General features: G+C 34.3%; 2 protein-coding genes and 1 pseudogene across 4 annotated transcripts; 1 reads left to right on the plus strand and 2 right to left on the minus strand.

Annotated features, from left to right (window-relative positions):
- The window catches only part of LOC122723133, a 14,381-nt pseudogene extending 12,243 nt beyond the window's left edge, over nucleotides 1–2,138 (minus strand).
- Nucleotides 2,139–10,489: 8,351 nt separating this feature from the next.
- LOC110609898 (probable inactive ATP-dependent zinc metalloprotease FTSHI 1, chloroplastic) lies at nucleotides 10,490–17,968 on the minus strand. Its single transcript, XM_043953871.1, has 15 exons — nucleotides 17,140–17,968; nucleotides 16,960–17,044; nucleotides 16,111–16,545; nucleotides 15,941–15,994; nucleotides 15,783–15,848; nucleotides 14,940–15,035; nucleotides 14,728–14,856; nucleotides 14,441–14,493; nucleotides 13,480–13,675; nucleotides 13,061–13,175; nucleotides 12,716–12,990; nucleotides 12,215–12,298; nucleotides 12,013–12,125; nucleotides 11,682–11,931; nucleotides 10,490–10,848 (listed from the first exon to the last, which is right to left on the minus strand). Exons 1-15 carry the CDS (start codon nucleotides 17,796–17,798, stop codon nucleotides 10,663–10,665), a joined length of 2,796 nt encoding a protein of 931 aa, XP_043809806.1. The 5' UTR covers nucleotides 17,799–17,968; the 3' UTR covers nucleotides 10,490–10,662.
- A 3,346-nt stretch (nucleotides 17,969–21,314) lies between these two features.
- LOC110608636 (calcineurin B-like protein 8) lies at nucleotides 21,315–26,486 on the plus strand. 3 transcript variants are annotated; one of them, XM_021747905.2, is made up of 11 exons: nucleotides 21,315–21,420; nucleotides 21,549–21,760; nucleotides 22,032–22,130; nucleotides 22,767–22,906; nucleotides 23,686–23,768; nucleotides 23,924–23,983; nucleotides 24,380–24,488; nucleotides 24,618–24,670; nucleotides 25,649–25,729; nucleotides 25,817–25,929; nucleotides 26,241–26,486. In XM_021747905.2, exons 4-11 carry the CDS (start codon nucleotides 22,816–22,818, stop codon nucleotides 26,293–26,295), a joined length of 645 nt encoding a protein of 214 aa, XP_021603597.1. In that variant the 5' UTR covers nucleotides 21,315–21,420; nucleotides 21,549–21,760; nucleotides 22,032–22,130; nucleotides 22,767–22,815; the 3' UTR covers nucleotides 26,296–26,486. The 3 variants fall into 3 exon arrangements, with proteins under 3 accessions (XP_021603597.1, XP_021603596.1, XP_021603598.1); XM_021747904.2 differs by lacking the exon at nucleotides 22,032–22,130; XM_021747906.2 differs by lacking the exons at nucleotides 22,032–22,130; nucleotides 25,649–25,729; nucleotides 25,817–25,929; nucleotides 26,241–26,486 and adding an exon at nucleotides 25,374–25,638.
- Nucleotides 26,487–27,274: the final 788 nt, after the last annotated feature.

Raw genomic sequence — 27,274 nt, forward strand, 5'->3', positions numbered from 1 at the left:
TCTTCCAAAATATAAAAGTGAAAGTACCATATTTCCTTCCATTCCTTTAAGATCATTAATTTCTTCTTTGCTCTTGTCCAAAAGAAATGAAATTCTGGATAGCTCTTTCTCAAGGTCAGGTAAAATTTCTCCTTTTCTCCTATTCATTTCTTTGATAAACTCCTCCAGCACAGATAGTTCAACTCAAGTGACCTCACCTTCTGCAGCAAGATCTTTAGAACAGCGTCACAGGCATTCTGCTTATTGGCTGTTGTCTAACTTCAGGGATAGGATCAGGAATCTTGCCTATAGTCACAGTATCTCTTCATTGTAGTTGCATGGAGCTGTTGAGATCGTCTATTTTTTCTGACCCTGTAGTAGCACTATCAGCCCCATTTTGAACTTTTCCATTTCTTTTCTCATCAGTGGGCCCAACTCTGGCCTCAATGGTGTGTTGCAGTTTGCATCAGGTTTAGGCATTTATTGGGACTAGTTTCTCCTGAAGACACAAAGAGATCTTCAAGCATACGCTCAATAGCGTCTACTCCATACACCTCAACAACACTCAATGTGCAGTAAAATTCTGATCCATAATGACTAATTACGTCAACTTCAAGTACCTCACCCATTTGGGTTCAGGCAGCTTGAAGCTCTGACTTTGCTTGACATTAGCAGCAACAAAGTTTCCCAACTGAGTCCATGTTTCAGTTGGATAATTTAAACTTCCAGACAAGTTAAATCCTTGAAATTAAGAAGTAATGCTCAGAGTTTCCAATTTTGACAACATCAACCAATGTCTCCTCTGAAAGCTCAATAACACAACAAACGTCCCTCCCACAGAAACAAGGATTTTTAGGTACTTATCTTGATCTTTCCCAGTATATTATCTGCTCCTTTTGCTTCCTTATTATGTGCCAAACAACTTTGCCCCCTTCATAGCAGAGGCAAAGTTGTACTCTTTTCCATCAGGTTTCAAGCCGGTGAGTGATGTTAACAAGCTGACTGCTCACCTGTTGGCCTTTCTCTTGCCTTGTTATGTTACGAAAACTCGTCCAAATTGAGATAAGTGGAATGGTGAGTTCTCCCACCAGGTAGCTCCTTTGATTTACCTGGCTCCCATCCATCCAGTCTTTCTGCTTTACACACTAAAGATCTGTAACCTATGAACTCCATATTATTTCTTCTATCCTATTAGTCTCTGAAATTGAGTACTTCTGATTTTCAATGTTAATATGAACCGTGGAATTGTCACAGCTGAAGACAGATTAAGCTCTAGCAGCACTCCATTTGTATTATTATAGCTTCTCTCTGCAATGTGTGAAACTGTTTCATTGCAAACCTTATGTTTAAATACATCAGGACCAGATATGCTTCTGTTAACAAAGTCAAATTCCCTGAAAAATAAAACATATAACCCTTTTAATTCCAATATGCATAAGATAAATGAACAATTTGATTCAACAATCACATAAGATTGATGCTTGACCTTCAGCTCCTTAAAAGATAACCTAAAATAATGTGAAAAAAGATATAATTGGTAATTGAAGTAATGTAGCCTTTCATGATTTTTAAAGGCATCATTACATGAGGGAAGAATATCAATAAGCATCCTTTCAATCAAATCCCATGCAATTTCACCATTTGGTTCACCTAGTGATGGAACAAATAATTGTCCAAATATAATCAGTGCTTAATTCAGCTGCTAAACTGCAGCGAAATTAATGGCTTCTTCTTATTTCCTTTTTTATCTTTTTTATTGAGAACATTTTCATTTCCTCGAGCTTTTTGGGCAACCAAAACAGAGATCTATAGCAAGAAGAAAGAAATGGGGTTGCTAGAAAACCCAAAACAAGAAAATAGGTAATAGACAGGAAACAAAAACTACAGTCTACATGAATAGATTGAACAGTAGATCAAGGATGAAATCAGACCTTCATTCTCGTGGCTAAGGCCAAGTCTACTGTAGAACAACAAGACAAGGCACCAAAGCAAGAGAATCAAGGACAAAGATAGCTCATAGAAGCTTCTCCTGTTATTCTTGTTATTGTTAGTGTTGTTCTTGCTGCTAGCATCGATGTTTCTGTTTTTGATGTTTTGGCATCTAATAGGCTTTAGTATTAAGGAGCCACTTCGAGGCTTCTTCATGTCTCCTCGGGCTGAAAAAAGAAAAAGATATTAGTTTCTGTTTGTGATCTTTTTCTTTTTGGGTGGCTGTCGCTGTTTCTTCCTCAAAGATGGGAGCAAGACAAATGGCTGTTTGTGAGTCTCTGGTTATTTCCCCTTTTTTTTTAATTTTTTTCTTTTATTTTTTTTTATTTTTTATTTTTTAGGTGTGAGAGAGAAACACAAATATCGAATAACATGGCCTTTTGGAGTTGCATGTTTTCATCTACTGTGTGGCTTATTTACTCCTGCCGTTGCGGAAACTACTTCGTACCGTTTGAAGCGCGCTTAATTCGGGTCCATCTTATGTACCATAATGTCCTTCAACTAAGCTGCTCTTAACGGACACATTTAGGGGCATTTTTGGAATATAACTCTATTGTTTTTACTCTCCGTTCTAAATGCTCCGATTGGTTGATTATGGTACCGTTCGTTTCAGTTTTGAGATGATTTTGTTAAGAATTAAAATTAGGATTAAATTTTAATTTTTTTATTTTTAAATTATATTTAAAATTAAATTTTAGTATGATTTCAATATAAATTTTGGTATGATTTCAATTTTTTATTTTAATTTTAATTTCAGTTAAAATCTTAACTTTTACAAATTAAAATATAATAATTTTATTTATTTTAATAGTAAATAATTAATATTAAAATAATATTAATATATGCGGTCACAAATTTAACTTTAAAATAAATGTATTTGAATCAATTTAAGAGATCTCATATTTTAAAATATTTCTATTCATTTATTTATGAAATTTTTTTATTAAAATTTTAGTTATATTCATATTAAAATATTAAAAATATTTTAAATTTTTTTAAAATATAATAAATTAAATAGAATTATAATATTCAAATTATATATTTATATAGTTAAAAAATTAATAATAAATTTAAAATAATAAAAAAAAAGATAAGTAAAATTATAAAGGAGAGTATATTATTTTATATTATAGTTATTAATATATATTTTTTAAAAAAATATATGTATAATTAATATATAAAAAATATATTATAGTATAATATGTGATTCACTCATATAATATGATTAAAAACTATAATATGTGAGATTTATGAAATATTTGTTGTCAGCTGCAAGAGAGTATATAACAGGCCAACGGAAAATTATTCCTGCTTTACAAAAAGTTTTTCAGATATTTGATGCTCAGACTATCACGTAAATCAAGAGCATTGGTCCTCATCTCATAAAGAAATTACAGGCGTGTGTCACTGTGTAATGACCCGAAACCGGACCGTACCGGTTGCTAAGATTCAGGTCGACTTAAGGTCGCCGGAACCCGTAGCAAGCCTACTAATAACTCTGTGTACCTGTTAAATCCCATACAATGATTATACATTTCCATTAAAAATTTTGAAACTTTTTCGTTACCAAGCTTGACCTGTGCATGCACTATCTCTGTAAACATAAAACTCCATACTAGAGCTCTCATCAATGCTCTAGATGGATTATCATAAAATACCATCAAGCTTGGTTCTCATCATAAAAATATAAATACTGATCATGTACAAAGGGATCAAACATATATTAGGGCCAAGCACAATACATCTCAATATACATTACATTACATCATATCTTTGTACAATACATGTCACTTCTCTATACTATTCCACTTAGACTTTACCCTTGCTGATCATTTTATTCTCTTGGCCCTGAAAACATGGGGTTTAGGGAGAGGTGTGAGCTCTAGAGTTAGAGCCAATAAAAACATTTAATAGAACATGCTATCATGAAATGCGTCATATCACAAGTTAAATCACATCACGGATGGACGACTCAAAAATCCCTCTGCTCTGTGCCCGACCCTCAAAGGAGCTTCTCAGGACTTCTGTTACATACAATAAACTCTCTGCCGGCTCTCAAAGAGCTCCTCAAGACTTCTGTTACATGGAAATAATAATCAGAGGGCTAAAGGGATCTCCCTGTTGTCCATCCCTATCGACACTAAATAATGCAATGCGTCCACCTTTTGTGAACACTAATGCAATACACCCTAGATATAACATGGCATTTATGATGCATGAATCATGCTAAAACTTCATTTATTTAAAATCATAGTTCTGTTCCACTCACCTCTAACAACTGCTGAACAGTCTCTATATCAGCTAATTCTGTGGGCCTCCTTGGTTCCTCGGATCCGCACCTACAAAGGTGGACTCATATGAGGGACTAAACATACTATAACATAGCTGCTGAACATCTCCCCAAAAACCCCTAAAACATCATAAAATGCATGAAAAAAATGGGCAAAGGAAGGCTAGACAGGGGACTTTCGGCGGCAGGTTCGGCGGCCGAAGGTCCCTCCGGATCCGAAACTCATGCACTTCTATGCGGCGTCGAAAGTCCAACTTTTGGGGGCAAGGCTTCAGGGGCTGAAAGGACCTTCCAGAGCCGAAAGTCACCCACCTTCGGCGGCATGTTCGGCGGCCGAAACTCCCCTCCAGAGCCGAAAGTTCAAAAACTTTCGGGGGCAAGTTTAGGCGACCAAAAACGGCCTCTCAAGGGGTTCGGCGGATCGAACATTGCTTCGGCGGCCGAACTTGAGTTCCCAAACAGGCAGAACATGTTCCAAACTCAAGTTCCCAGCCTCCAAAACCTATATATAAATAAAAAACACCCATATCATGCATACCACTTCTCAAAACATACATATACCCTTTCCATTGCATATAGGGCCTAACAACTAGTTTTAAACCCCACAAACAACATCAAAGCATCACATATAGCATATGATCAACATATACTCCAACTTCTAGATTCACTCTAAACATGCCATAAAACTCTCTTAAACTCTTTTAAAACATGCTTAAAACATAAGGGGAGGTGAGGATCCATGCTTACCTCTTGAAGATCGAGAGGATCGATGGTTCTAACTCGGAGATGCAGAGGAAAACGATCCAGAATCTCCAAGTCTCTAAACTTTGCCTTCTATGCTCAAAACTTCAAAAACCAAGTTTGTAACAACCCGGAAATCGGACCGCTACCGGCGCTAGGATCCAGGTCGGCTTTAAGGCCGCCGGGACCCGTAGCAAGCCTCACATACAACCTGTATACCTGTTTAATCCCATACATGGTCATATACATTAAAAATTTTGAACTTTCACATTCATTTACCAAACTTAACCTGTGCATGCACAACTCATAAGCATAACCATCAACTCCACACTGGAGTCCTCATCAATACTCAATGGGGTAAACATAACATATAATAAGCTTGGTTTACATAAACATTGATATAAAATATTTTATATTCATATACAAAGGGATTAACCAACATACTAGGGTCAAGCACAACTATAAACCTCAATAGACATCATTGCATTACATTACTGTACTATGCTTTACATTACATCATGTTCATGTCCACAACTAGCTATTACATAAAACATGACTTCTAATCCTGCTGACTTCCTGGACTAGCCCGTACCCTGCAAACCTGGGGGATTAAGGGAGTGGGGTGAGCTACTAGAGCCCAGTGAGCAGAATAATAAAACATTATATTTAAAATTCATGCTTTCATGGAATGCATCACATCACAACCCAAATAACAATCAAGGATGAACTTGTCACCATTTAGCCCTCTACACATTCCAATCATGCAGGGGCGTAGTGCAGGCACACCTGGACTTCCATATCATATCATACATATTCAATCGTGCCGGGGCGTAGTGCAGCCACACCGGACTTTTCTTACATAGTGCCAGGGGCGTAGTGCAGGCACACCTGGACTTCCATATCATATCATCATTATATCATGTCATAACATACGAGGGCTAATGGATCATTCAATGTTCATCCTCATCAACATCATACTATGCAATGCACATATTCGTGAATTCTAATGCAAACAACCTAATATATCTCATGGCATTCGTGATGCATGAACATGCTCAAAACTGATTTATTTACTTTGAAGTATAAGAGTTATTCTACTCACCTCAGGCTAGCTCTGAAAGACACTGAAGCAGCTAACTCACTGCTGGGGTCCTCGGTTTCTCGGGTCCGAACCTACATAGGTGGACTCAAATGAGGGACCAAACATACAAGAACATGACTCTAAAATACTCTCCCAAAACCCCCTTAAAACACCTTAAAACAATCATAGAGAAACATGCAAAGGAAGCTGAACAGGGCACTTTCGGCGATAGGTTCGGCGGCCGAAAGTCCCTCTAGAGCCAAAAGTCATGCACCTTCGGCGGCACTTTCGGCGGCCGAAGGTTCCTTCCAGAGACGAACTCATGCATGTTCGGCGCACCTTCGCGGCCGAAACTCCCTTCCAGAGCTGAAAGTCACTTTCGGGGGCAGGGTTCGGCAGCCAAAGGCTGGCCTCACAGGCAGGTTCGCGGCCGAAAGTCCCTTCGGCTGCCAAACCTGAGTTCTTCCAAAGGGCAGAACTCAGCCTCCACAATGCACATTTGCCTCCCAAGCCATTCCAACACAAACCAACACTTCCAAACATTGCATACATACTTATACCACATACATTGTCCATATACTCAACATTTAACCAAAACTCAATGTTAACCTAACATGCATTTCTACCCCATTAAACTTTTCATAAAACTTGTTAAAAACATGAAATGAGCTAAGGATCTACCCTTACCTCTTGAAGATCGAGAGGAGAGGCGATCCAACTCGGAGATGGGGGAGATCTAGCTCCTTGGGTCTCCAAGCTCCAAAACTTACTCAAAGTTCACAAATCTTCAAAAGCCAAGAAAACAACTGGTTTAAAACTTGAAAGATTGGAGGAAAAATCATCAAAAAACAACCATGAGAGAGCATGGACTCACTGTTGGCCGAAAATAGGGAGAAAACTCGCCCGTTTCGGCCATGGAGCCCTTATATAGGGGCTGGCCAGACCACCTTCGGAAGCCTAAAGTGCCTCCAAAACTCATGCAAGTTTGGCGGCCGAATATGGGGTTCGGCGGCCGAACATGGGGTTCGGCGGCCGAACCTGAGTCACTTTCGGAAGCCTAACTTGCCCCCCTAAAACTATCCCATGTTCGGCGACCGAACTTGAGGTTCGGCTGCCGAACCTTGAAAATGCCTCCATGGTCTTTTTCATTCAAAACTCGCTTCTTTCTTACTTAAAATCATAAATACATTAAAACATTTTGTAAAAACATTATCTTACCCTTCTAGAGGTCTCCGACATCCAAGATTCCACCGGACGGTAGGAATTCCGATATCGGAGTCTAGCCGGGTATTACAAAGTTCAACACTTATTAAAACTTGCAAGATTTGGAAGAACAAGATGAAAACAACCAGAGGATGACAAAAACCTACCTTTGCCCGAAAGAGAGTGAAACACACTCCATTTCCGGTCGAAGGGCCTTTTTATAGGTGGCCGGCAAACCTTCTTCGGCGGCCTAAGCAGCTTCCACTCTTCCACCACCTTCGGCAGCCGAAGTGGGGATTCGGTGGCAGCAAAAGCATGCAACGTTCGGCGGCCGAACTTCACTTTCGGTGGTCGAACTTGGCAATTGCCTCCTTGGTCTTTTTCTTTTTCAAAAACTCAATTTGCTTAATCAAAACCATAAAAACATGTAAAACATTTTGGAAAAACCTATGTTTTTCCCTTCTAGAAGGCTCCGACATCCGCGAATCCCAGATTCCAACGGAGATTCCGCCGGACAATAGGAATTCCGATGTCGAGGTCTAGCCGAGTATTACACACTGCTCTTATATATGACTCTCAGAAATCTAAAATTTTTTTGCAAGGATGAAAATAATTAAAAATTCACTAGGCTGGTCAGAGCAAGTAAAAATGGTAAAAAACTCGTCATGGTTGAAATGCTTGAAAGCTCAATACAGCTGAAAAGGGCTAAGAAACTCGTCAGGACTGGAAAAATGTTATAGATAAAATTGGAACCCGTCAAGATTGTAAAAAGTCAGGAAGATCGTCAGGATTAAAATACCCAGAAGCTCGATAGGGCTGGAAAAGACCAAAGAGCTCGTCAGAGTTGGAAAAATGTGCGGAAGCACAAATAAGGCTGAAAAATGCCCAAAATCCTGATAAGGTTGAAAAAAGGCTAAGAAACTCATAAGGGCTAGAAGATGCCCAAATGATCTCCAGGGCTGGTTGGTGCTAGAGAGAGTCCAGAAACTCGTCAAAATATTACTACATCACTCGGATTAATTTTTGCCAGATAAGATCTTGGACATGACTGGTTGGCAGAGTAAATAAGAAAAAAGCAAAGACATTGAGCGCTTAGCTAGAACAAACAAGCAACATAACCCAAATCATGAAAACAATTATCACCTTCGGATTTAAAGAATTGAAGATCAGCGAGAAAAACATCTGATGCTACATAAAACTCGCCTAAAGTAAGCGGTGAGCTGTCACTATAAATATGGCCATATGGCAAGGATCTGGTAAACCTATATACAATTCCATTCATAGAAAAGAAGACACAGAGCGCTTCAGGATGGCTTTAGGACAAGTCAACTTCAGGCCGGATAGACTCGCCCTCTTAATTTTAGGGCGAGTCTCTATAAGAAAGTTACCGTTAAACAGTTAAAATTTAATAAATCTCCCTTTATGCCTGCAATTACGGAATTCCCAACCAATTAGTCGGTGAAGATCTCCTTACCAATAAGCTGGTCACATCATTACCGGATTATTAGAAATATTATATCTATCTCTATCTTCTTACAATATATAAAAAAAATGGTCACATAGATAAAATTACACTATTTCCCACACAAATACTTTCACTCACTATCTTATTTTCTCTATAATGTACAATTAGCTAATCACAACACTGCTTCGGTTACGTCATCAATTTGGTTTCTGCAATATCAAATTAAAATAATAAATATATACAAATATATAATCTATTTAGATAAAATAAACTATGATTAACTAATCAAATTATTTAAATTATACTATTAAAAAATTAATAACTAATTAAATTATATAAAAAAATTTAATAACTAATTAAATTATATGGTTACTTTATAATATTCTTAATAATTATTTAATAGTTAAAAAATATCATATTTAAATTATATGAATAATTTAATTTATAAAAGTAGTTATTTAATATTAAATATAAAAATAAAAAAAAAAGAGTGTATATAAAAACAATCAACTAAATTTTTATAAAGTTTGAAATAATTCTCAAATAACTATTTTATTTATACCTTTTACTTATTTATGTTTTTTTATTATATATTATTTAATAATATTATAAAATTAATATTTAAATTCATTAAATAGAATTCTATAATTTTAATAATATAAATTATAAAATTATATAAAATATATTACTAAAATTATATAACATAACTATAATATCACTAAAATTATTTAAAATTTATATATAAAATCATTTTTCGATATAGTTTCGGTTCAATATAGTTTTGGTTCGGTTCCATTACGATTCTTGATAAGAAATTAAAATTAAAATTAGATAGCTAAATAATTTCGATTCAATTTTTACAATATCAATTTTTTTATTTCGATATAATTCAATTCAGTTATTTTTTATTCAATTTAGAACTTTAAGAACTGTGCACAATCTAGTGATACTCAATTTTAGTGTATTTCTTTAACAAGTGAGAATTATGTAATAGTGAATACATTATTTAAATTATATTAGGATTAAGACTTAATTTATTTAATTTAAATTATTTTTAGATAATAAAAAAGAAAATCACTTAAAAGTATATTTTAATTATTAAAAGATATATTGTTTCAGTTTAGGTTAATTATATGATAAAAAAAAAATTTATTAGAGTGTGATTGGATGTATGGATTTAAAATCAAATTTTGAATTTCGAATATTAGATTCAAAATTTAAATTTTGTTTTTGTGAGTAATAAAATTTAAATTTTGTTGATGGCTAGTTAATGATATATTTGAAATAGTGATATTTCAAAATTTTTACATCTAATAATACCATATAACTAGTTCATTTCAAAAAAAAAAAAAAAACTTACCCTCTCCGATATGGAAGAACAATTTTTTTTTCCGAAGGAAATAACAAGTTTAAGAGTATTTATTTTATCCAAATCCATTTCCACTTTTGCCAAATCCATCCATCCGAACATAACATAGCACCAGTTAAATCACTAATGACTCAACCGGAACGTAGAAGTCTAATGACTAAACTTGTGAGGTCTCGACTTAATAGCTGTAAAATTTGGAATTTAAAATTTCGAATTTGAATCTTAGTCGAATCAAATGTTTAAACTAAACTAAACTAAACTAAATTAAATTAAATTAGAGGCAAGCTAGTCATGAACAAGTTGACCTTAAATCATGCCAGTTGATTTTATTTCCTTTTACTGTCATGTTGGCTTCAATTTATCCTGCCAAAAAGAGCAAAGATGTAAATTTGTAAATTATGAATGAATAGCTTACAATCAGCAGTTTTAATAGACAAGAAAAATTTCATGAGCATCTCATTCATGCTCTCATACAACAGCAAGAAGGTCCATTCCAAGTGCAGCAGCTTATATGGCTGTCTCAATATCAAGGTGGTGAATCAGGTTCATTGGGTTTGTCCTTCTGATGAAGTTAGCAGGGCATAATCCAATTCGCCCCCTACTTTTCTGGAGAAAGGAAGGCTTCCGGGATTTTCCTCCTCCAAAAGAAGACTTAAGCGTGTTTGCGGCGGGTAGTTGTTTAAAATATAATCGATATCTTCTCCACTGATTTCCTTCTGATTAAGAAGAACCTGCAAATTAAGTTTCAGCACTCCTATATTCTGTACAAAGCAAAACAAGGGCACAAAGGATAGGAGTTGTAAATAGACTACTACACAGTTTTATGATGTTCATTGTTCACAGCTATTTCATTCCCCACACTGAAGCAGAAACTAGTTCAAACATTTATAAATAACAATAATAACAACTTCCACCTCACATAGTTGCCCAAATTCAAATCCCAGAACGCTTTGCTAATTAATTTCCGTTAAATTCCACATTGATTTGGTATAAAAGGTAATATACTACTCATAAGGTCTTGATCAATATCTCTCCATTATCTAGCTTTGAGTTAGGCCACATGCCCATTTTCTTAAAATGGTATCAGAGTCTCATTATTCAATGTTGGCTTCCTTTCAGTATTTCACGCTCCAGAATGCTGGTCCTGGACAAAAGGGGATGTATTAAATCCTATATTAGTTTGGAATGCTGGATAGGTAATGTGCCCCTTGTGAGCCTTGGGCACTCCTCTCTTGAACTGCGATTTGGGGGTAGGCTAGATCCAGCATATTTGCTTAAGAATTTCACCAGTCAAATAAAAGAATGAAGAGGCCCAAGATAGATTTATCGTCCCTTGATACCACCAGAAAATTCATCTTAACAAACCTGTGTTGTAAGACCAGATGTCTTCCTATCCAATTAATGCTTACAAGAGTTTCTAGGGATGAAACTAATGTAGGTGTAGCGATTTATGGATTTTCTCCCCCCCCCCCCCCACCCCAATTTCAGAGGCAATTATCACTTGGCTCACACACAAGTCTAGAAAATAGTGCAAACAGGCATGTTAGCATCCCACCCAATTTACCTTCACAGCTTTGAGCAAAGCTGTATGGTGCCATCTTAGCAAAGAAACTGTTTTCCCATACATGTCCCGTATCAACTCCTCAGTTCTCCGAGCAACTTCGTCATCCAAATTGAAATTGACAGGGGGTTCAATAAGGTTATAGTCATCATAAAGTGATCCTTCAAAGTCCAGCCGTGGACCCACAAATCTAACTTTCTTTCTCCACGGAGGTGGTTCTCCATGTATGACCATTGGATTCTCCAAGTTCCAGCTGTCGGAAGAGAAAGCCAGACGTTAAACATCAGTAAGACAGCAAGAAACCAAGTGGTGCAGCAGTGAATTAGAGACCAACATGGTTATGATTTTGCGAGCAAGCCAAGATGCATCTGCAAGATATGAAACTGATGCCCTCGATGTATCCTGCCCATAAATGACCTCTTCAGCTGCTCTCCCTCCAAGAAGAACCTTTACACAGTTGAAATTAATCAAAATAATCTGTCCCAATCTGGAAAAGAATGAGGACTAAACTAGATATCATGTCCATAGGGACCAACCTGAAGGCGATGCAGCAGTTGTGGAAGACGCTCAAATATGTATGATTCATCATCAAGCCGATGAAACACAACTTGTGATAATCTCTGCAGACATCAATTGGCACATGTTACCATAGGTTTTAAGTGAGTTGAAATGTCATACGGCAAAATCTAGAGGGAACATTAACCCATCCCAACATCAGGCAGAAATTATTACAGAGGAACACTATATAAAGTGAAAATAGTTTTAGAAAATATATCATTTATCATTTGTGCATCAGAAATATCAGAAAACTAACTCTGCAAGAATGAAACTGTATAACAACAGACATTTTGTGTGATGAATGATGATACCCATATCTTGCAGTAGTTTAACCTAGATTTGGAAGACTCCACTAAGATGTGCTATAGCTCAACTAGGGAAGGTAGAGCAATGTCTTCAACACATAAGACTAAAAGCCAAAGAAAGAAAAGTTATCCGGACAAATAACAGAGTAATTTTTAAGGAAACAGAAGGAGAACCTGACCGCGAGGGACAACTGAAATACGATCACAACATTCAACTTTGGCATTTTCATATCGCCTAAGCAAATGAGAAATCATAGCAACTCCAACTTCGGTGGTAGCTCTTCGACACTGTCCCTGATGACCCAACTCAATTCCAACACGCTTGGGTCCTACAGTAAGTCGGTCAACTGCATCATCCATGTCCGACTGAATAATTGAAGTGTGTCCTTGCCTGACAGCCACAAGAGCAGCCTCCTGGACCAGCTGAGCCAACTTTGCCCCAGTCCATCCTGATAATGGCACACATGAATACAAAAACTGAACAGGAAACTCAATAGAACAACCCCAAATATTACATACCGGGTAAATTTTGTGCATAAGTAGATAAATCAACAGACTCTGACATTTTCACTTTGCTTGCATGAATTTTCAGAATTTCCAATCTCCCTTTAGCATTAGGAGGACGAATCCTTATCTACATATGAACAGCCACGTAACAATGAATGCTAACAGCCATCAGAGAATGCTAACATATACTTAGGAGAATGAAAAATATCAGAGCTAACTGAATACAAACTTCAAACAATAAGCCGACAAATCTTCACGACAAGTATCATCAAGCAAGAACAGTGACAATACTAGACAACTAGATGTTCAATTAAAGCATGGTTCCAAGCTTCAACAACCAACAGCACATGAAGAAAGCTCTCTCTCTCTCCCTCCCTCTGTGTGTGTGCACGTGCGCGCGCTGGGAAATGGGGTTATTAGCACAAGCAAACCTTGCGATCAAAACGACCTGGTCGAAGAAGAGCAGGATCTAATAAATCTCTACGATTCGTAGCACCTAAGAATATAACACCTTTGCCAGTGTCAAACCCATCAAGCTCTATCAAGAGTTGGTTCAATGTAGTTTCTCTTTCCTGAGTGGCAGCATTATAGAGGTGATCAGTAGATTCCCTGAAAATCCCTTGACGCCTGTTCATACAAACAAAAAGTAAGAAGAACAATTTTTTTCAATCATGTGCAGCATAGCTTATTTACAGTCATTAAGGCATAACATCTCTTTTTGAAGGTAGTAATTTGCCTCGTACATGTATAGCAATTATGTAGCCAAAATCTAATAATTTCCTTTTAGATCAAAATAATGAATTTTCCTTCAATATTCTGACTGAATTTATCACAAAGCATAAGAAAATGATTGCTCAAAGTAGACATGGCAGTTGGCTGGTTCCGGTTCGTTGAAGGCCAAACTTGAACCACCCTGTATAAACCCCTACGGTTCTGTCCAGTAACACTTAAACCTCAGGTTCTGGTTCAGTCTGATTTTGATCAAGTCCAGTGGTTTGGCCAGTTTCAATCCGGTTCCAACCCATGGCATGGACAGATCCAGCTCAAAGTGTTACTAATCCTGATATTGCTAAAGCAACAGTTCACATATGATGCCTGAGCTAGAATAGTAATATCATAATTACCTGCATTATAATGTCATTTCATTAGTTTAGCTACGTTACCAAACAAAAAATATAAGCATAAAAAATAGACCCGCCTAATCCATAACATTCATCACAGCATCAACCAGCAAAATTGCGAAGGCTCTAATAAGCTCAGGGTATAAGGTTTACAGTTCAAGTGATCCTAGTATGCTATTGCATATCAAAGTTGCCACAGTTCTATTCATGACAACATAATTTTTACAAGGGTAAAAGCAAATGCACTTCAAGCAAACAAGAATGCCCATACCTAGTTCCCAATGCATCAATTTCATCAATGAAAATGACCGACGGTCTATTGACCTGCAGACACCAAAACATAGTAAAATATTACTTCAAAGCAAAAACTTACTAGAAGAATTATCCAATGAATTTATGCACTCATGATGTAAAAACTCACACTACATTGCTAACATTGCAGTCTTCCATGCAACCAACAATAATGCTTATGCATCAGAAAGACCCTTTATAGAGAATACTTCAATCAACTAACAGGAAGGTCTGATAAAATGAAATTCCAAATTGAAGTATAATTACCTTGGCTCTCTTGAATAGATCCCTGATACGAGCAGAACCAACACCAACCAAGACTTCAACAAATTCAGACCCAGCCATTTGGTAAAATGGAACTCCAGCTTCACCAGCTATGGCCTTGGCAACCAGGGTCTAGAAAAATATTTAAAAGCTATTAACATACACACTGAATTTCAATATAAAATTACATAAACTGGTTAACAAGTATAATGCACCTTGCCACATCCAGGAGGACCCTCCAAAAGTACTCCATGTGGAGGCTTTATCCCCATTTTATCAAACAGTTCTGGATTCTTCAAGTACCTTACCAGCTACCCACAAAAATAATAATAATAATAATAATAATAATTACGATAAGGTTCCATACATATAAACAGGAATAATAGTTTGGAATGAGATTTAAGAGCAAATATCCATAAATGGCCATCAAAGGAATATACTAAAATGAGATGATGATAATAGTAATAATAATAAAGAGTTTACACGAAAGACATTGTACATTTAAGAATATTATCAGGTAAATAAAATGAAGGCATAATATGCGAAGTGAATTAATAACAAGAAAAACACTCGGGCTCAAAAGCATATGAAGTACTATTGGGGGAAAAAAAGACTGATTACAAACAAATACACTACTCACAGCTGTTGATAGATGCTCTTCAACCCTTTAGCATTAAAACAAAGTGCATTTCTGAAAATCCCCAAGCTTTTTGACAAAACTCTGAACTGAACCTTTAAATCTTTCCATATCCCACATAAAGATAAAGATATGTGTAGAAGAACTATTCCAGCTAGTTTGGATTTAAGGCTTTCGGGTTCATTGAAATAATTCAGTATGAGTCAAACAGTACGAGGCTTCCACATAATCATTGGTATCACTTCTATATGAAATGGCAATATATGATATCTTCTTTCACAATTATCTTCTACAAGGGCTCCAAAATCACATAAGCTTAGAGCCAAATATATAGGAAAAAATCCATTCCAGAAGGGGAGAAATATTTGACAACTCAACAACAAAGCATGCCTTCATTTGAAAAGTTAGACAAAAAGAATACCTCTTGAAGCTCCTCTACTGCTTCATCAATCCCTGCAACATCACTAAATTTAACTCCAGTTGAACCCTGAAACAACGACATTTGAAAAATTACAAGATGCTCAGCAGGAATTATGAATAATGGAGATAAGCCCTACAGTGAAATGCTCAGAAACTCACATCAACACGAGCTTCTGCTTTAGAACGCGAAAAATCAATTCCTTGCCATAAATCCTGCAAAATTCATAAATCTTATAAGTACAACAATAACAAATCTAATAAATGCAAAGTAAGTTAGATTAACTTGTAGCATATAATAGAAGAAATGGTAGATATGAAGCAACATTTACCCACTTCCTGAAGTTCTTAGGTCTCCTTGAAATTGTGAAACGGACTAGAAGAGCCATGGTCAAAATCACAAGCATGATAGGCTTTAGCACCTCAATACTGGCAGATACACCACCAAAAGTGTAAAATTCACTCCATTTAGAGAAGATTTCTCCATCACTGAAAATATCAACAATATATTCCGAAATTCCCTCTAAAATACCAGAGATGATACCAAGAAATAACTTAAGAAATGACTTGGCTATAGGCCATGCAACATATACAGTTGTCACAAAGATGAAACTGGTAACAGCAAACACCGCAGAAGATAAGAATCCTCCAACTACAACTGCAGCAGCAGCCATCACAGCTGTCACCATTCCAAACTCTACCATCATTCTGCTAGATATAGAAGATGCAACTGGATGAGGGTACTCTGGCAACTTTCCCACTGAAGACTACGCAAGATGAAGCAGCAAGTAAGACACGGTCTAATATATCTCTCCAACAGTATGTGTCCATATTCATGCCACGATTAGAATGTTCCTTTACATAACAAACTCTATTGCTACAGAATATTGGAGGATCAAAAGGACAAGTGTCATATTAAGCAGAGTCTAAACTACCCTAGAGTCATAATATGACATTAATTTAGTTTATCTAATAACATTATTATTTTTGTCCTTGGAAAACTTGGCTAATACTACAGTATATGTAGATTTAAGAGTTAAGACATCCTATACCTTCTTCATGATTCACCAATCATACAAAAAATTTCCTGACAACATCTTTCAACTAAATCCATTAAAATGGATAAAGAAAATTATATTTAAAAAAAATTATTAATTGAAGAGAGTTGGAAGATTGACCACCTTCATGTGCCTCTCTATTTCAAGTTGTGGACCCTTGTACTCCTTCAAAAGTGCTTGAGCTTCATTCTCATCCAGTCTCATTGCCCTACAAAATACATTCACAGAAGCATTTAATTACATCACAAAACATCCAGCAAATAACAATTTAAAGAAGATGAGCTATTAGTGCTTCACATTCACCATTTTGTCCTGTGTAAGCTCTTTTCGCCTGGAATTTCATTCAAATCCACAATAAAGTCTCTGTAACGTGTTCCATAAATACTGCCCGTAACTTCCTTTGATGTCAACAACTTAACCTTATCACTCTTCATTGCTTTCATGAAATCCTCAAAGCTCATTTTGGGCAACTCCTCCAAATTCCTATCAAACTCCTCTTCCTCGGATAACTCTGGCTCAAAAACCTGCTCAGGAACATATAGCTTTCCCTTATATTCCCTCAGAATATCTTTCAAATACACAGCATCATCCTCATTTTCCCTAATATTTCTTTCTTTCTTCGGCTGTGTTTTGAAATTCAGTCTCTTGGCTAAAAATTCAATCAAACCCATGTTTTGATTCTTGCTCAAATTCTCTTTGTCTTTCAGAGTGTAAAACTTGTCGCCAATCAGGTACCTGGGCTCAATTTGGCTAGGATTTTGCTTCAAAATCCTGGTGACAAAATCATCTCTTTTATTTTCACTGGGCTGTGAAGCAGAACCTGAGTTCAACTCGCACAAAATTGTGAATGATCGATGAGGATACGGCATCTTTGATCGAAATTTTCGAGTGCATTTCAGGGATTTTTGGTAGGGTTTGGGAAGATAAACCCTAGTGGACAAAAGAGTGTCAATAGTGGTCATTCTTCGCTAAACACTATTAGAATTTAAAGATTAGGATTTTTAATGCATCGGGGCATGATTGTTGCAACTTGAGCTCATTTTAGGGCAGGAATACATGAGAAGGTTTTTCAAATTAGGGTTTCTGTGGAAGTGAAGGTGCTTTCGGTTTACCAGATAAATCTAAGGGGAAAAAGAAGAGGGATTTTCGGTTTTATCCAAATCTCACGTTTAATCGGGTTTGCGTTAATAAGGGTCGGGTCAGGTGGGCACCCGTCAATGGATTTTCTTTTTATGGTTCCCATTTTTTATGAGTGTGAATATAATAATAGTAATAATTGAAATTTATTATTTAATTTTTATATTATGAAAGAATTATTAGTTGATTTTATTTCAAAAAATATATTAAAATATTATTATTATTTTAAAAAATATATTCATTAATTTTTATTAATTTTAATTATTATAAAAAATTAATTAATAAATTTTTAAAAATTTAATAAATAAATTAAAACATTTAAAATTATATATATTAAATAGAAAATTGTTTAATAATTAATTAATTAATTTTTTAAAAGATTAAAAATATTTTTATATATGTTTTAAAATCGTGCAACCAAGTAATAATAATTAAAGTTTTGGGTAATTGGAAACCATTCAGTCTTCTAAATAGAAATGTTCAAAAAAAAGTTTCTCCTTATGAGAAAAGAAAAAAACAAAAATTAATGGATAGCTTAGGCCACCCAACAAAGACAATGAACTCTACATTTCTATTCTCATTCGTGTATAGATCTTTTGAGGGATTTCATTGCTGAAAAGTATGGTAAAAAAAAACACAATAGAATAGAAGTTAATTTATATATACAAATAATAATTATGTCATTTTTTTTTGTTTTCTAATATTAATGTGCTCTGTCAATTAAAATTTTAAATAAATAATAATTTAATTTTAAAACTTTTATTACTATACTGTTGCTTATTTTTTAAAATAAATTAACTATTTTTATAATCAATGACTTTTAAATCATGTTTAGTTTAAATGTATTATTTTTTAAAAATTTATTTTTTAATAAATAAATTAATTATATTGAAATAAATAAATTATTTCTTTTTTATTTAAGGAAAGAAAAACTCATGATTTACAGAAAGTGAAAATACTTTTAAAAAATTTTAAGTTTTTTATGGAGTTATTCCAATTAAATAAGGTATTAGTATTTTTTTTAAATAATAAAGGTAAAATAAATGAAACTATTAAAATATTTAAATATAAATAGTGATGTCAATTCACGTAAGTTTCTCTGTGTGATTGCATATTTTTATCTTTTCATTTTTCTTAAATATAACTTATTACTTTCACTTTTTCATAAAAAATAATTTGCGTGAATTGACCATCGATAAAAAAAAAAGAAGTTGTTATTCCTATTAAGACCTCCAGAAATATTCTATCATCACTTATACTTTTTGTATAGTGCGGATGTTTGACAGATTTAAAATATGCATACTTTTTTGGCAGATTTATGGTCAGACAATTATTATATTGAAGGATTTGGTTTATAGTTACAAGTCGGATATTTTATTTTTGATAGAAATAAAAACTCTTAATTATCGTATTAAATTTTTTCGTAATTTTTTACATTTTGATTATTGTTTCTCAGTTGATAGACATTTATTGGGAGGAGGTCTTTCGTTAATGTGAAAGAGTTATGGGTCTGTTTCTATAGTTGGTTTTTTTTTTAAATTTTATTGATTCGGTTATTTCGGAAGATAATATTCGATGAAAGTTTATTAATTATTATGGGTTTATGGAATCGCAACGACGACGTCAGTCTTAGAATTTTATTCGAGTTTTATCTCGTAGAAACTCTTTTACGTGGTTTTGTTCGAGAAATTTTAATAATTTATACTCGAGAGATAAGAAAGAATGAGTATTATTTTTGCTAAATTATTTTATACATGAGTTTAGACTGGCAACATTTTTACCAAATTATTTTATGTAGGGTTTGATTTTGAATAATTGTAAATCTTTGTTAGACTCTAAAACTGATATTTCTATTAGATGGGTTCGTCGTAATGCTACTCTATCTACTCATATTTTGACTAAAGGATCTATCAAATATAATCATAATTTTATTTAGAATGATATCTCTCGCTTAAATGTTTTTATGATAATTGATTGTTGTTCAGTTTACTCATTTTGTCTATAATGTATTATCTTTTTTTTAAAGATTTTTTTTTTCTTATTTAGCATGAATTTTTCTTTTTACTGATATATTGGATTTTTTTTATTCAATGTTTAAGAAGTAAAATAGAATGACATGAGTCCATTTTTCTTTAATCAATTTTTTGAGTTTGAATACATTTAAAAATTTAGAATAAATTTCAAACACAAAGTTGAATATTAAACTCTAAGCGAGTTAAGAACATCTCGAACTGCCTCTGTGACATGAACATCAATATTTACAAGTATTTGTTTGAAGTCATTTTATTTTTATAGACCTTAGTTAGAAGCATCAGATACTAATCATATGTATATATAAAAACTATATTTACGTAATATTGTATTTAGAATATCATAATCTCAAATATTTTGTTTTATTGTTTCTTTAATTATTAGTTCATGAAATTAATAAAATCAGGGACTAGTAAAGCCGATTAAAGAAAATGAAAAAATGAAAATTCAAAGCCAGTGAATTATATATAAAGCAATTCCAATTTTAGCAAATTAACTTCTTTCAGTTTGTCTATAATAAATAAATCAAATCATTTCATTTGAAAATTCAAGATTGTAACTGTTACATTCAAACGTATGATTACAAGAAATTCCATTAAATCAGTTGCTATTTGCGTAATAGACGGAGGGGAAAGCTAATTTTCAACCGTTTTTATTGGAAAACTGTTGTCTTATAAGTAAATTAATTAAGGGTAATTTTTATTTATATCTACTTAATAATAAATGAATTTCATTTATTTTTTATGAATGACTCATTATAATATTTAGTAAATAACTCGTAAATTGCACATAAATCTTATATCATAACAAGAAATCTTAAATTTATTTTACAAATCTCATATCATAGTAAAAAAAAAAACTTAAATTTAATTTATTTAAATAATATTACATATATAAATTTTAATATAAGTCTTATGTATAAATCTAATCAATTTATAAACATCACAGTATTTAAAATTATAATAAATTTTACCTAAGATTATAGTAAAACTTATGACATTATACTATATAAATTTTCTATAGAAAATTTTCATAAATTCCACTTCCTTTCATTTTCCATTTGTCAACTTCATTCACAAGGGGGATTTTAATTGATTTTAAAATGACAAAGTGCATGATTTAACAATTTTAATAAATTAAAAAACTTTATTTTTCTTTAAAAAAGGTTAAAAATATCATTTTATATATTTTTAATTTCATATTAACTTTTATTTTTTAGCTGATGACGAGTTGCATAATTTTCTACAAGTTTAATTTGACCACTTCTAAATGCCTCTCTAGCCCGTGCGCACGGCAACCAATGGAAAAAGTTTCATTTTTCCCGTCTCCAAACAAATGTATACATACACGAAAGCAACTCTACCCATTTTAGGAATGAGGTTGGCATGCACGACGTCGCCCAAGAATTCCTAAAAAGTCTGCACCTTTGCTTATACTTTTATACAAATTATTATGATATTGGATTTGAAGTTACAGGTCGAGTAATTAATGTTAAAGATTTGTCTTCAAGAAATTATTTAAAGAGGGATGCTTTTGATTGGCAGGAGTAGGAAATCAACGAAGAAGCTAACCGTGCAGAATCATATGCGGATTTTCCCATTTTGTTTAAAGGCAAAGTGCATTAAAAAATAAAGGGAGGCAACCAGAGATGCTGCAAATTTATTGACTTCCCAAGGAATAGCAGAAGAAGAACCGGCAAAGCTCAGTTGTATGATTGAAGAAGTGAAAAGTAACAAGCTTGAAGAACACTGCCCAGGTGAGTTCAAGTAGCTCCCTCACCAGTTGCTTTATTTCGGACGGGATTGGGGCGACGCGTGGGGTATAATATTTGAATGCTTTTCTGCTTTTTTTTTTTTTTTCTATTTATTCTTTTTGTTTGGGTTGATTTTGCACCCAGTTTTTTATTTTATTTTTTTGGTTTTGGATGAGAAAGTCATTCAATTGGAGAACAGATATCATGCGAAAGTTATGTTATACTTGAATCCCTTTTTTAAAACATTCTGGTACTTCACTTGTCTTGTAACAAGGGAGCAGGAGAAAAGGCAACTCTATGTTTTTCATCTCTATTTACAAATGCGGGTCCTACATCTACAGTTGGAGTTTCTTCAACCTGTGCTTCATAAATTGTAAGCTTGAAAATTTAAAAGAAATTGGCAGCCCATTTGGCCATTGGGTGATTGATATGTTTGAACTATAGAGATTAGCTTACTTTTTATTCTGATGTGTTAGATCTTGATGTAGCTTCACAAGTGCCTCTGAATTTGTTGGGTAGGCTAGATCCGCTGTCCTCAAACCTCCTGGGTTTTCATTCTAACTTTACCCATATAGATTCTGAACTTGTAGATCTAAGAAGAGATGTTCTCACAGAATATTGCTGGCCAGTAATGGGTCAGTTTACTATTAAAGAATCACGACTTATTTCATAGTTGATTACTGATGCCGAGGATGGTCAAATGCTGTAGCCTGGCATTTAAAATCGCGGGCCTTTCAGTTTAAAACCATGACCGAAAAACATCTACGACCTACAATATGTGAAACAATTAGCATACAAAATAAATGGACTCATTTATAAGTTTCATAAAATCAATGGACATGATTCATATACTATTGTGATAAGGAGTATGGTGATATCTACAAGATTTTCAATTATCATTCTGTTCTCCATTCTACCCAATAGCATAAGAAATCTTATTCAACTTCAAAGTGTCTCTTTCACTGTTAATTGTTTCCTTGAATGCATCGGGATATCTGTTTGTGAGCAGGTTGGCATAAACTTCTTTTGCTTGCTTTTGCACGTAATTGTGTTTCAAAATGCGAGCTTTCAAAGGCTGCTTCAGCTTGAAGCAATCCAGAAAACAGCAAGGGTATGAGGATCCTACCACACTTGCTTCTGAGACACCATGTAAGTAGAAATCCTCAGTGTTGTTCTTACAATTTCCTTCTTGATTGTAATTTGGGCCCCATGAAACAGAGACAGAAAATGCATAACCACACTGCATAATTTCAAAACCTTTGGCATTGTCACAAAATCCTAACTCCAATTCCCAGCATATGCTTGCTCGCAGTTGCTTAGTGCATGGTATGAATACACCAAAAAAGATTACATTTTCTACTCACAAAATTCACTGGAATGCTAAATCTCTCCATCCTTCGCAATTCTTGCATCTGTTAGCTTTAATAGAATAATCTGATGTCTTCCCATGTGATTGTCTAGCCCTACTGCTTGCTTGTATGTGCAGTCTTTGCCAATAAAGCCATGCCAAAGTGGTCAGTTCGAATGTGGTGGTATATCTTCGCACTCAAATCATATTTTCACTAATTAATTCATGATTCTTTGCCATTGCCTTGTGAATAGCCATGAGGCATTCCTGTGGTCAATTGGATATACCCTTCTATCACTATGTTACATTATGTTGACATGCTATCTACATCATGCACTTTTCTTGCTCACTTTTGTGCTATGGCCTTGCCACAGTTTCATAATGCAAGGTCTTCCTTTAGGCACTTCTTCCTCCCCTTTTGGGTGAGTTAGGCCAAATCCAAATTTAAAACTCTCAAACAACTATATAGCTTACTAACTTGTTGGATGTGTTTTATGTCGCTGGATTTTACTAGTATTTAATTACCAGCTGTAGTTATATTATGATTCATCATTATCTCTATAATTTACAATTTTTTCAGTTACTGTCAATGAAATAGAGGCTTTGTATGATCTATTCAAGAAGCTGAGTAGCACGATAATTAATGATGGTCTTATTCACAAGGTATCTACCTCCATTTGGGCTCACCAAAACTGGTTTTATCCTTATGGGAGCTGCAGTCTGAAAGCTGTGGTTACGCCAGCTCAAGATCATTGGCAATAGCTTTTATCTTTTTCAGCAGACTGCAACAAGTGCTAACTTCTGTCTTCTATTAACAGGAAGAATTCCAACTTGCCCTTTTCAGAAATAGCAGTAAGCAGAATCTTTTTGCAGACAGGGTATGCAACTCTGATTATTTACTTGTCAATATCCTGGCCTCATGTTTGTAATATTGACTAATTTTCTGCATGAGCGTTGATATAAACTATTTGACCTTTAAGATCATAATCAGTAGCACCTTGTATTTTTCACTATATTAGGGGATCATATGATATTTTAGATGATCAAACAGCTTCAATGTATCAGGACATCCAAAAATATGCATTTCTGAAAATTATTTTGAGAATTTATAAGGAAATAGAAAATAATGGTATTGCAGGTTCATTTGTAGGAAGATGTACTAGAAAGTTCTTATTCACTTGATTTTCTCTGGTCTTATGTTGGACAATCATCTTTTCATTTGCCTAGTTTCTAAGCTATCTCTAATCTCATCATGCGAATGATGCCTCTTACAGGTATTTGATCTTTTTGATGTCAAGCGTAATGGAGTAATTGAATTTGGTGACTTTGTTCGGTCATTAAGCATCTTCCACCCAAATGCTTCTGAAGCAGACAAAATTATATGTATGCTATATCCATGCATGGATTTCTTCTTTGCTGTTTTTATCTTTTGATACTGATATGAAACTTATGTGTTGTATCAACACATCTACGAGTTCATGAACACTAAACTAGCAAAATTTCTTTTTTCAGTTGCATTTAGATTGTATGATCTGCGCGAAACTGGCTATATTGAGCGTAGTGAGGTGAAAACCAACCCTTTACTCCTTAAGTTTTCAAGAGTATGACAAAAATACATATTGTAATAGTTTGATAGTAATACTGAAGCATCCTTATGTGACTGCACGTTCATAGTCCATTCTTTTTTCAAACTTCCTTATTTTTTTATCTGAAATCAACATAAAGTAGAAAGCACTGAACTGATTGTCAAAGTGAAAGAAAATTTAACAAACAATGACGCCAGAAGATAAAAATGACCTAAATAAAACACTATTATCCTACTTGCCCCACTTCAATGCTCCTCAGCGTGATTGCTAGCTGTGTCAGTCATTTGACAGTATCAATAAGCTGTGACAAAACTTCTGCAAAGATTTAAAAGATTGTATACTGTTATTTTTCTTTAAATCCTTTACTAATGTAGAAGATCACAAGGTTTGTCATGGAGAATTACCCAGGCAGAAATCATCATTCATTACTATATTAATTTTACACTCTGCATCTATCCCTGTGTATTTCTCAGTCTTGCAATATAATCTACTCTTCATAGTAGAAATAGTGTCTAGATCCTTTTTTTGGCATTATCAAAACAATAGCAACAACAAATCCTTGATCCCAAATTAGTTGGTTCAGCTGTATAGATCCTTTTCTGCATTCAACTATGTTATATACAAATTTCGCATCAATCCAAAAATTATAAAACATTTAATACTTCCCTCGATGTTATTTTAGGTATCTCTTTTCACTCATCCCACCACTTTCATGCTATGGTATTCCATATTTTTTGTTGGAAATAACTCAACCATGTTACTCAACCTTCTCTGCAACATACAAGCTCTGGTGAATGTGGTCATTCCTTATCTTATATAGTATCTATATTTTTGCTACATTTATCTTGTAGAGTAGATATGTGATTCCTTTATTTGCACTATTGTAATAAATTTCATATGACTATTCAATATTTCCAATCTAATTCAACCATTTGTAAATTTCTGACATACTGAAAGTTGAAGGAGATGGTATTGGCTGTTCTGAGTGAATCAGATTTGACTCTGTCAAATGATGACGTTGAAGCCATTGTAGATAAGGTGTCAGATTTTTCCACGATGCATAAATTTTTTTCCAAATTTCACTTGACCTTCTAGACATTAATCTTTGTTATTGAATCTTTGCAGACAATGCTGGAAGCAGATTTAAAAGGAGATGGAAAGATTGACCAAGAAGAATGGAAGGAATTCGTAGCAAAGAATCCATCTCTTATAAAGAATATGACTCTTCCGTATCTCAAGTGGGTTCTGGCTTCATGATTTAGCATTGTTTTCCTTGTCATTAGTCATTGACCATATAGATGAGACCAAAACATCATGCCAATGAATTAATTTCCTTCAAATTGCTGAAGCTTTTTCTTATGGAAGGGGGGTGGGATTTGGAGGGAGAATATATTTTCCTCCATTTTCTTGTGCATGTATCTAAAATAACTGGTTTAAGCATCTAGCTACTGTGAAGTGGCAGAAACTTTGAAGTTGTGTGTTTCCTTTTGGGATTGAACTGCTGATTGTTACTGTAGTTGAATTCTCACTTCTGGTTTCTATTTTCCAGGGAACTAACTCTAGCATTTCCTAGCTTTGTATTGAACACTGAAGTTCCAGACTAGAGATATTGAGATGCTGTAAACAGTGAGAAATGTTTGAGCCTAATGAAGCATATAAACATGAATAAAGAACCAAGATGTTCATAGAAATGCCCACAAGGGAAAGTGAGCAAGGAATTGAACAAAAGTACATAATGTCCAAGTACTTGCAAACAGGTGATTTTTTATTGAGATGGTTTTGAGTATCTTGTTCATATTGTTGCTAAAACATCCAGTTAGGTTTGCTTATAGTACTTGAATTTTAATTCTATTAAATTTTAGTTTTTATAATACTCTTTTCGTCTTAAAAATAAATAAAAATAGATGTTTTTCTCTAATATATCTTTACTTGTTTCATTATTAATGTATTCTTTATACTAATAAAATTTTTTTAACGAATATTAAATTAGAAAGTCAAGTATATGAAGTCTTACAAATGCGCAGTATATTAGAAAGTGACATGAATTTAAAAATTCCGGACCCTTGTATGCTTGAAGGATAAAAAATTTAAAGGAAATAAAAAAATAAAAGTAAAAGAAAAAAATTGAAAAAAAAGGGGGCTAAAAGGGAAATCATTCTGGCATATGATACTAATGATAATATCGAACAATCTTCCTGGGTTTGTATTTTTCTGCTCTAAGAAAACCCTAAACTCCCATTTTGTTTACCTTGATCTTTGGAGCTTGGTTGCACAACTGGAGTCGTTCTCATTGGTCCTCCCGACCCATCTATGCGTTTCTGATGATTTCCCACATTTTCCTATACTGAAAAATCTCAAACAAATGAAGCTCTCATTAGATGGGGATACAAATGGAGACTTCTGCTTTCGCTTGATGGAAACTTCTCCTTCTTTGCTTCTAAGTGTCTGGAATTTGCTCGGCGTCCAAAACATCAGTGCCTTAAGGTGCTGGAAATTCCTAGCTTTGTGGGGTAGATAACGATGTACAACTTGTTATGTGCTTAGCTAAGTGTGCTAATAATTGACCCCAGCGGTTACAAGTAC

Source organism: Manihot esculenta, chromosome 2 (assembly GCF_001659605.2).
Source record: "Manihot esculenta cultivar AM560-2 chromosome 2, M.esculenta_v8, whole genome shotgun sequence".
In the NCBI taxonomy this organism is placed as follows: domain Eukaryota; kingdom Viridiplantae; phylum Streptophyta; class Magnoliopsida; order Malpighiales; family Euphorbiaceae; genus Manihot; species Manihot esculenta.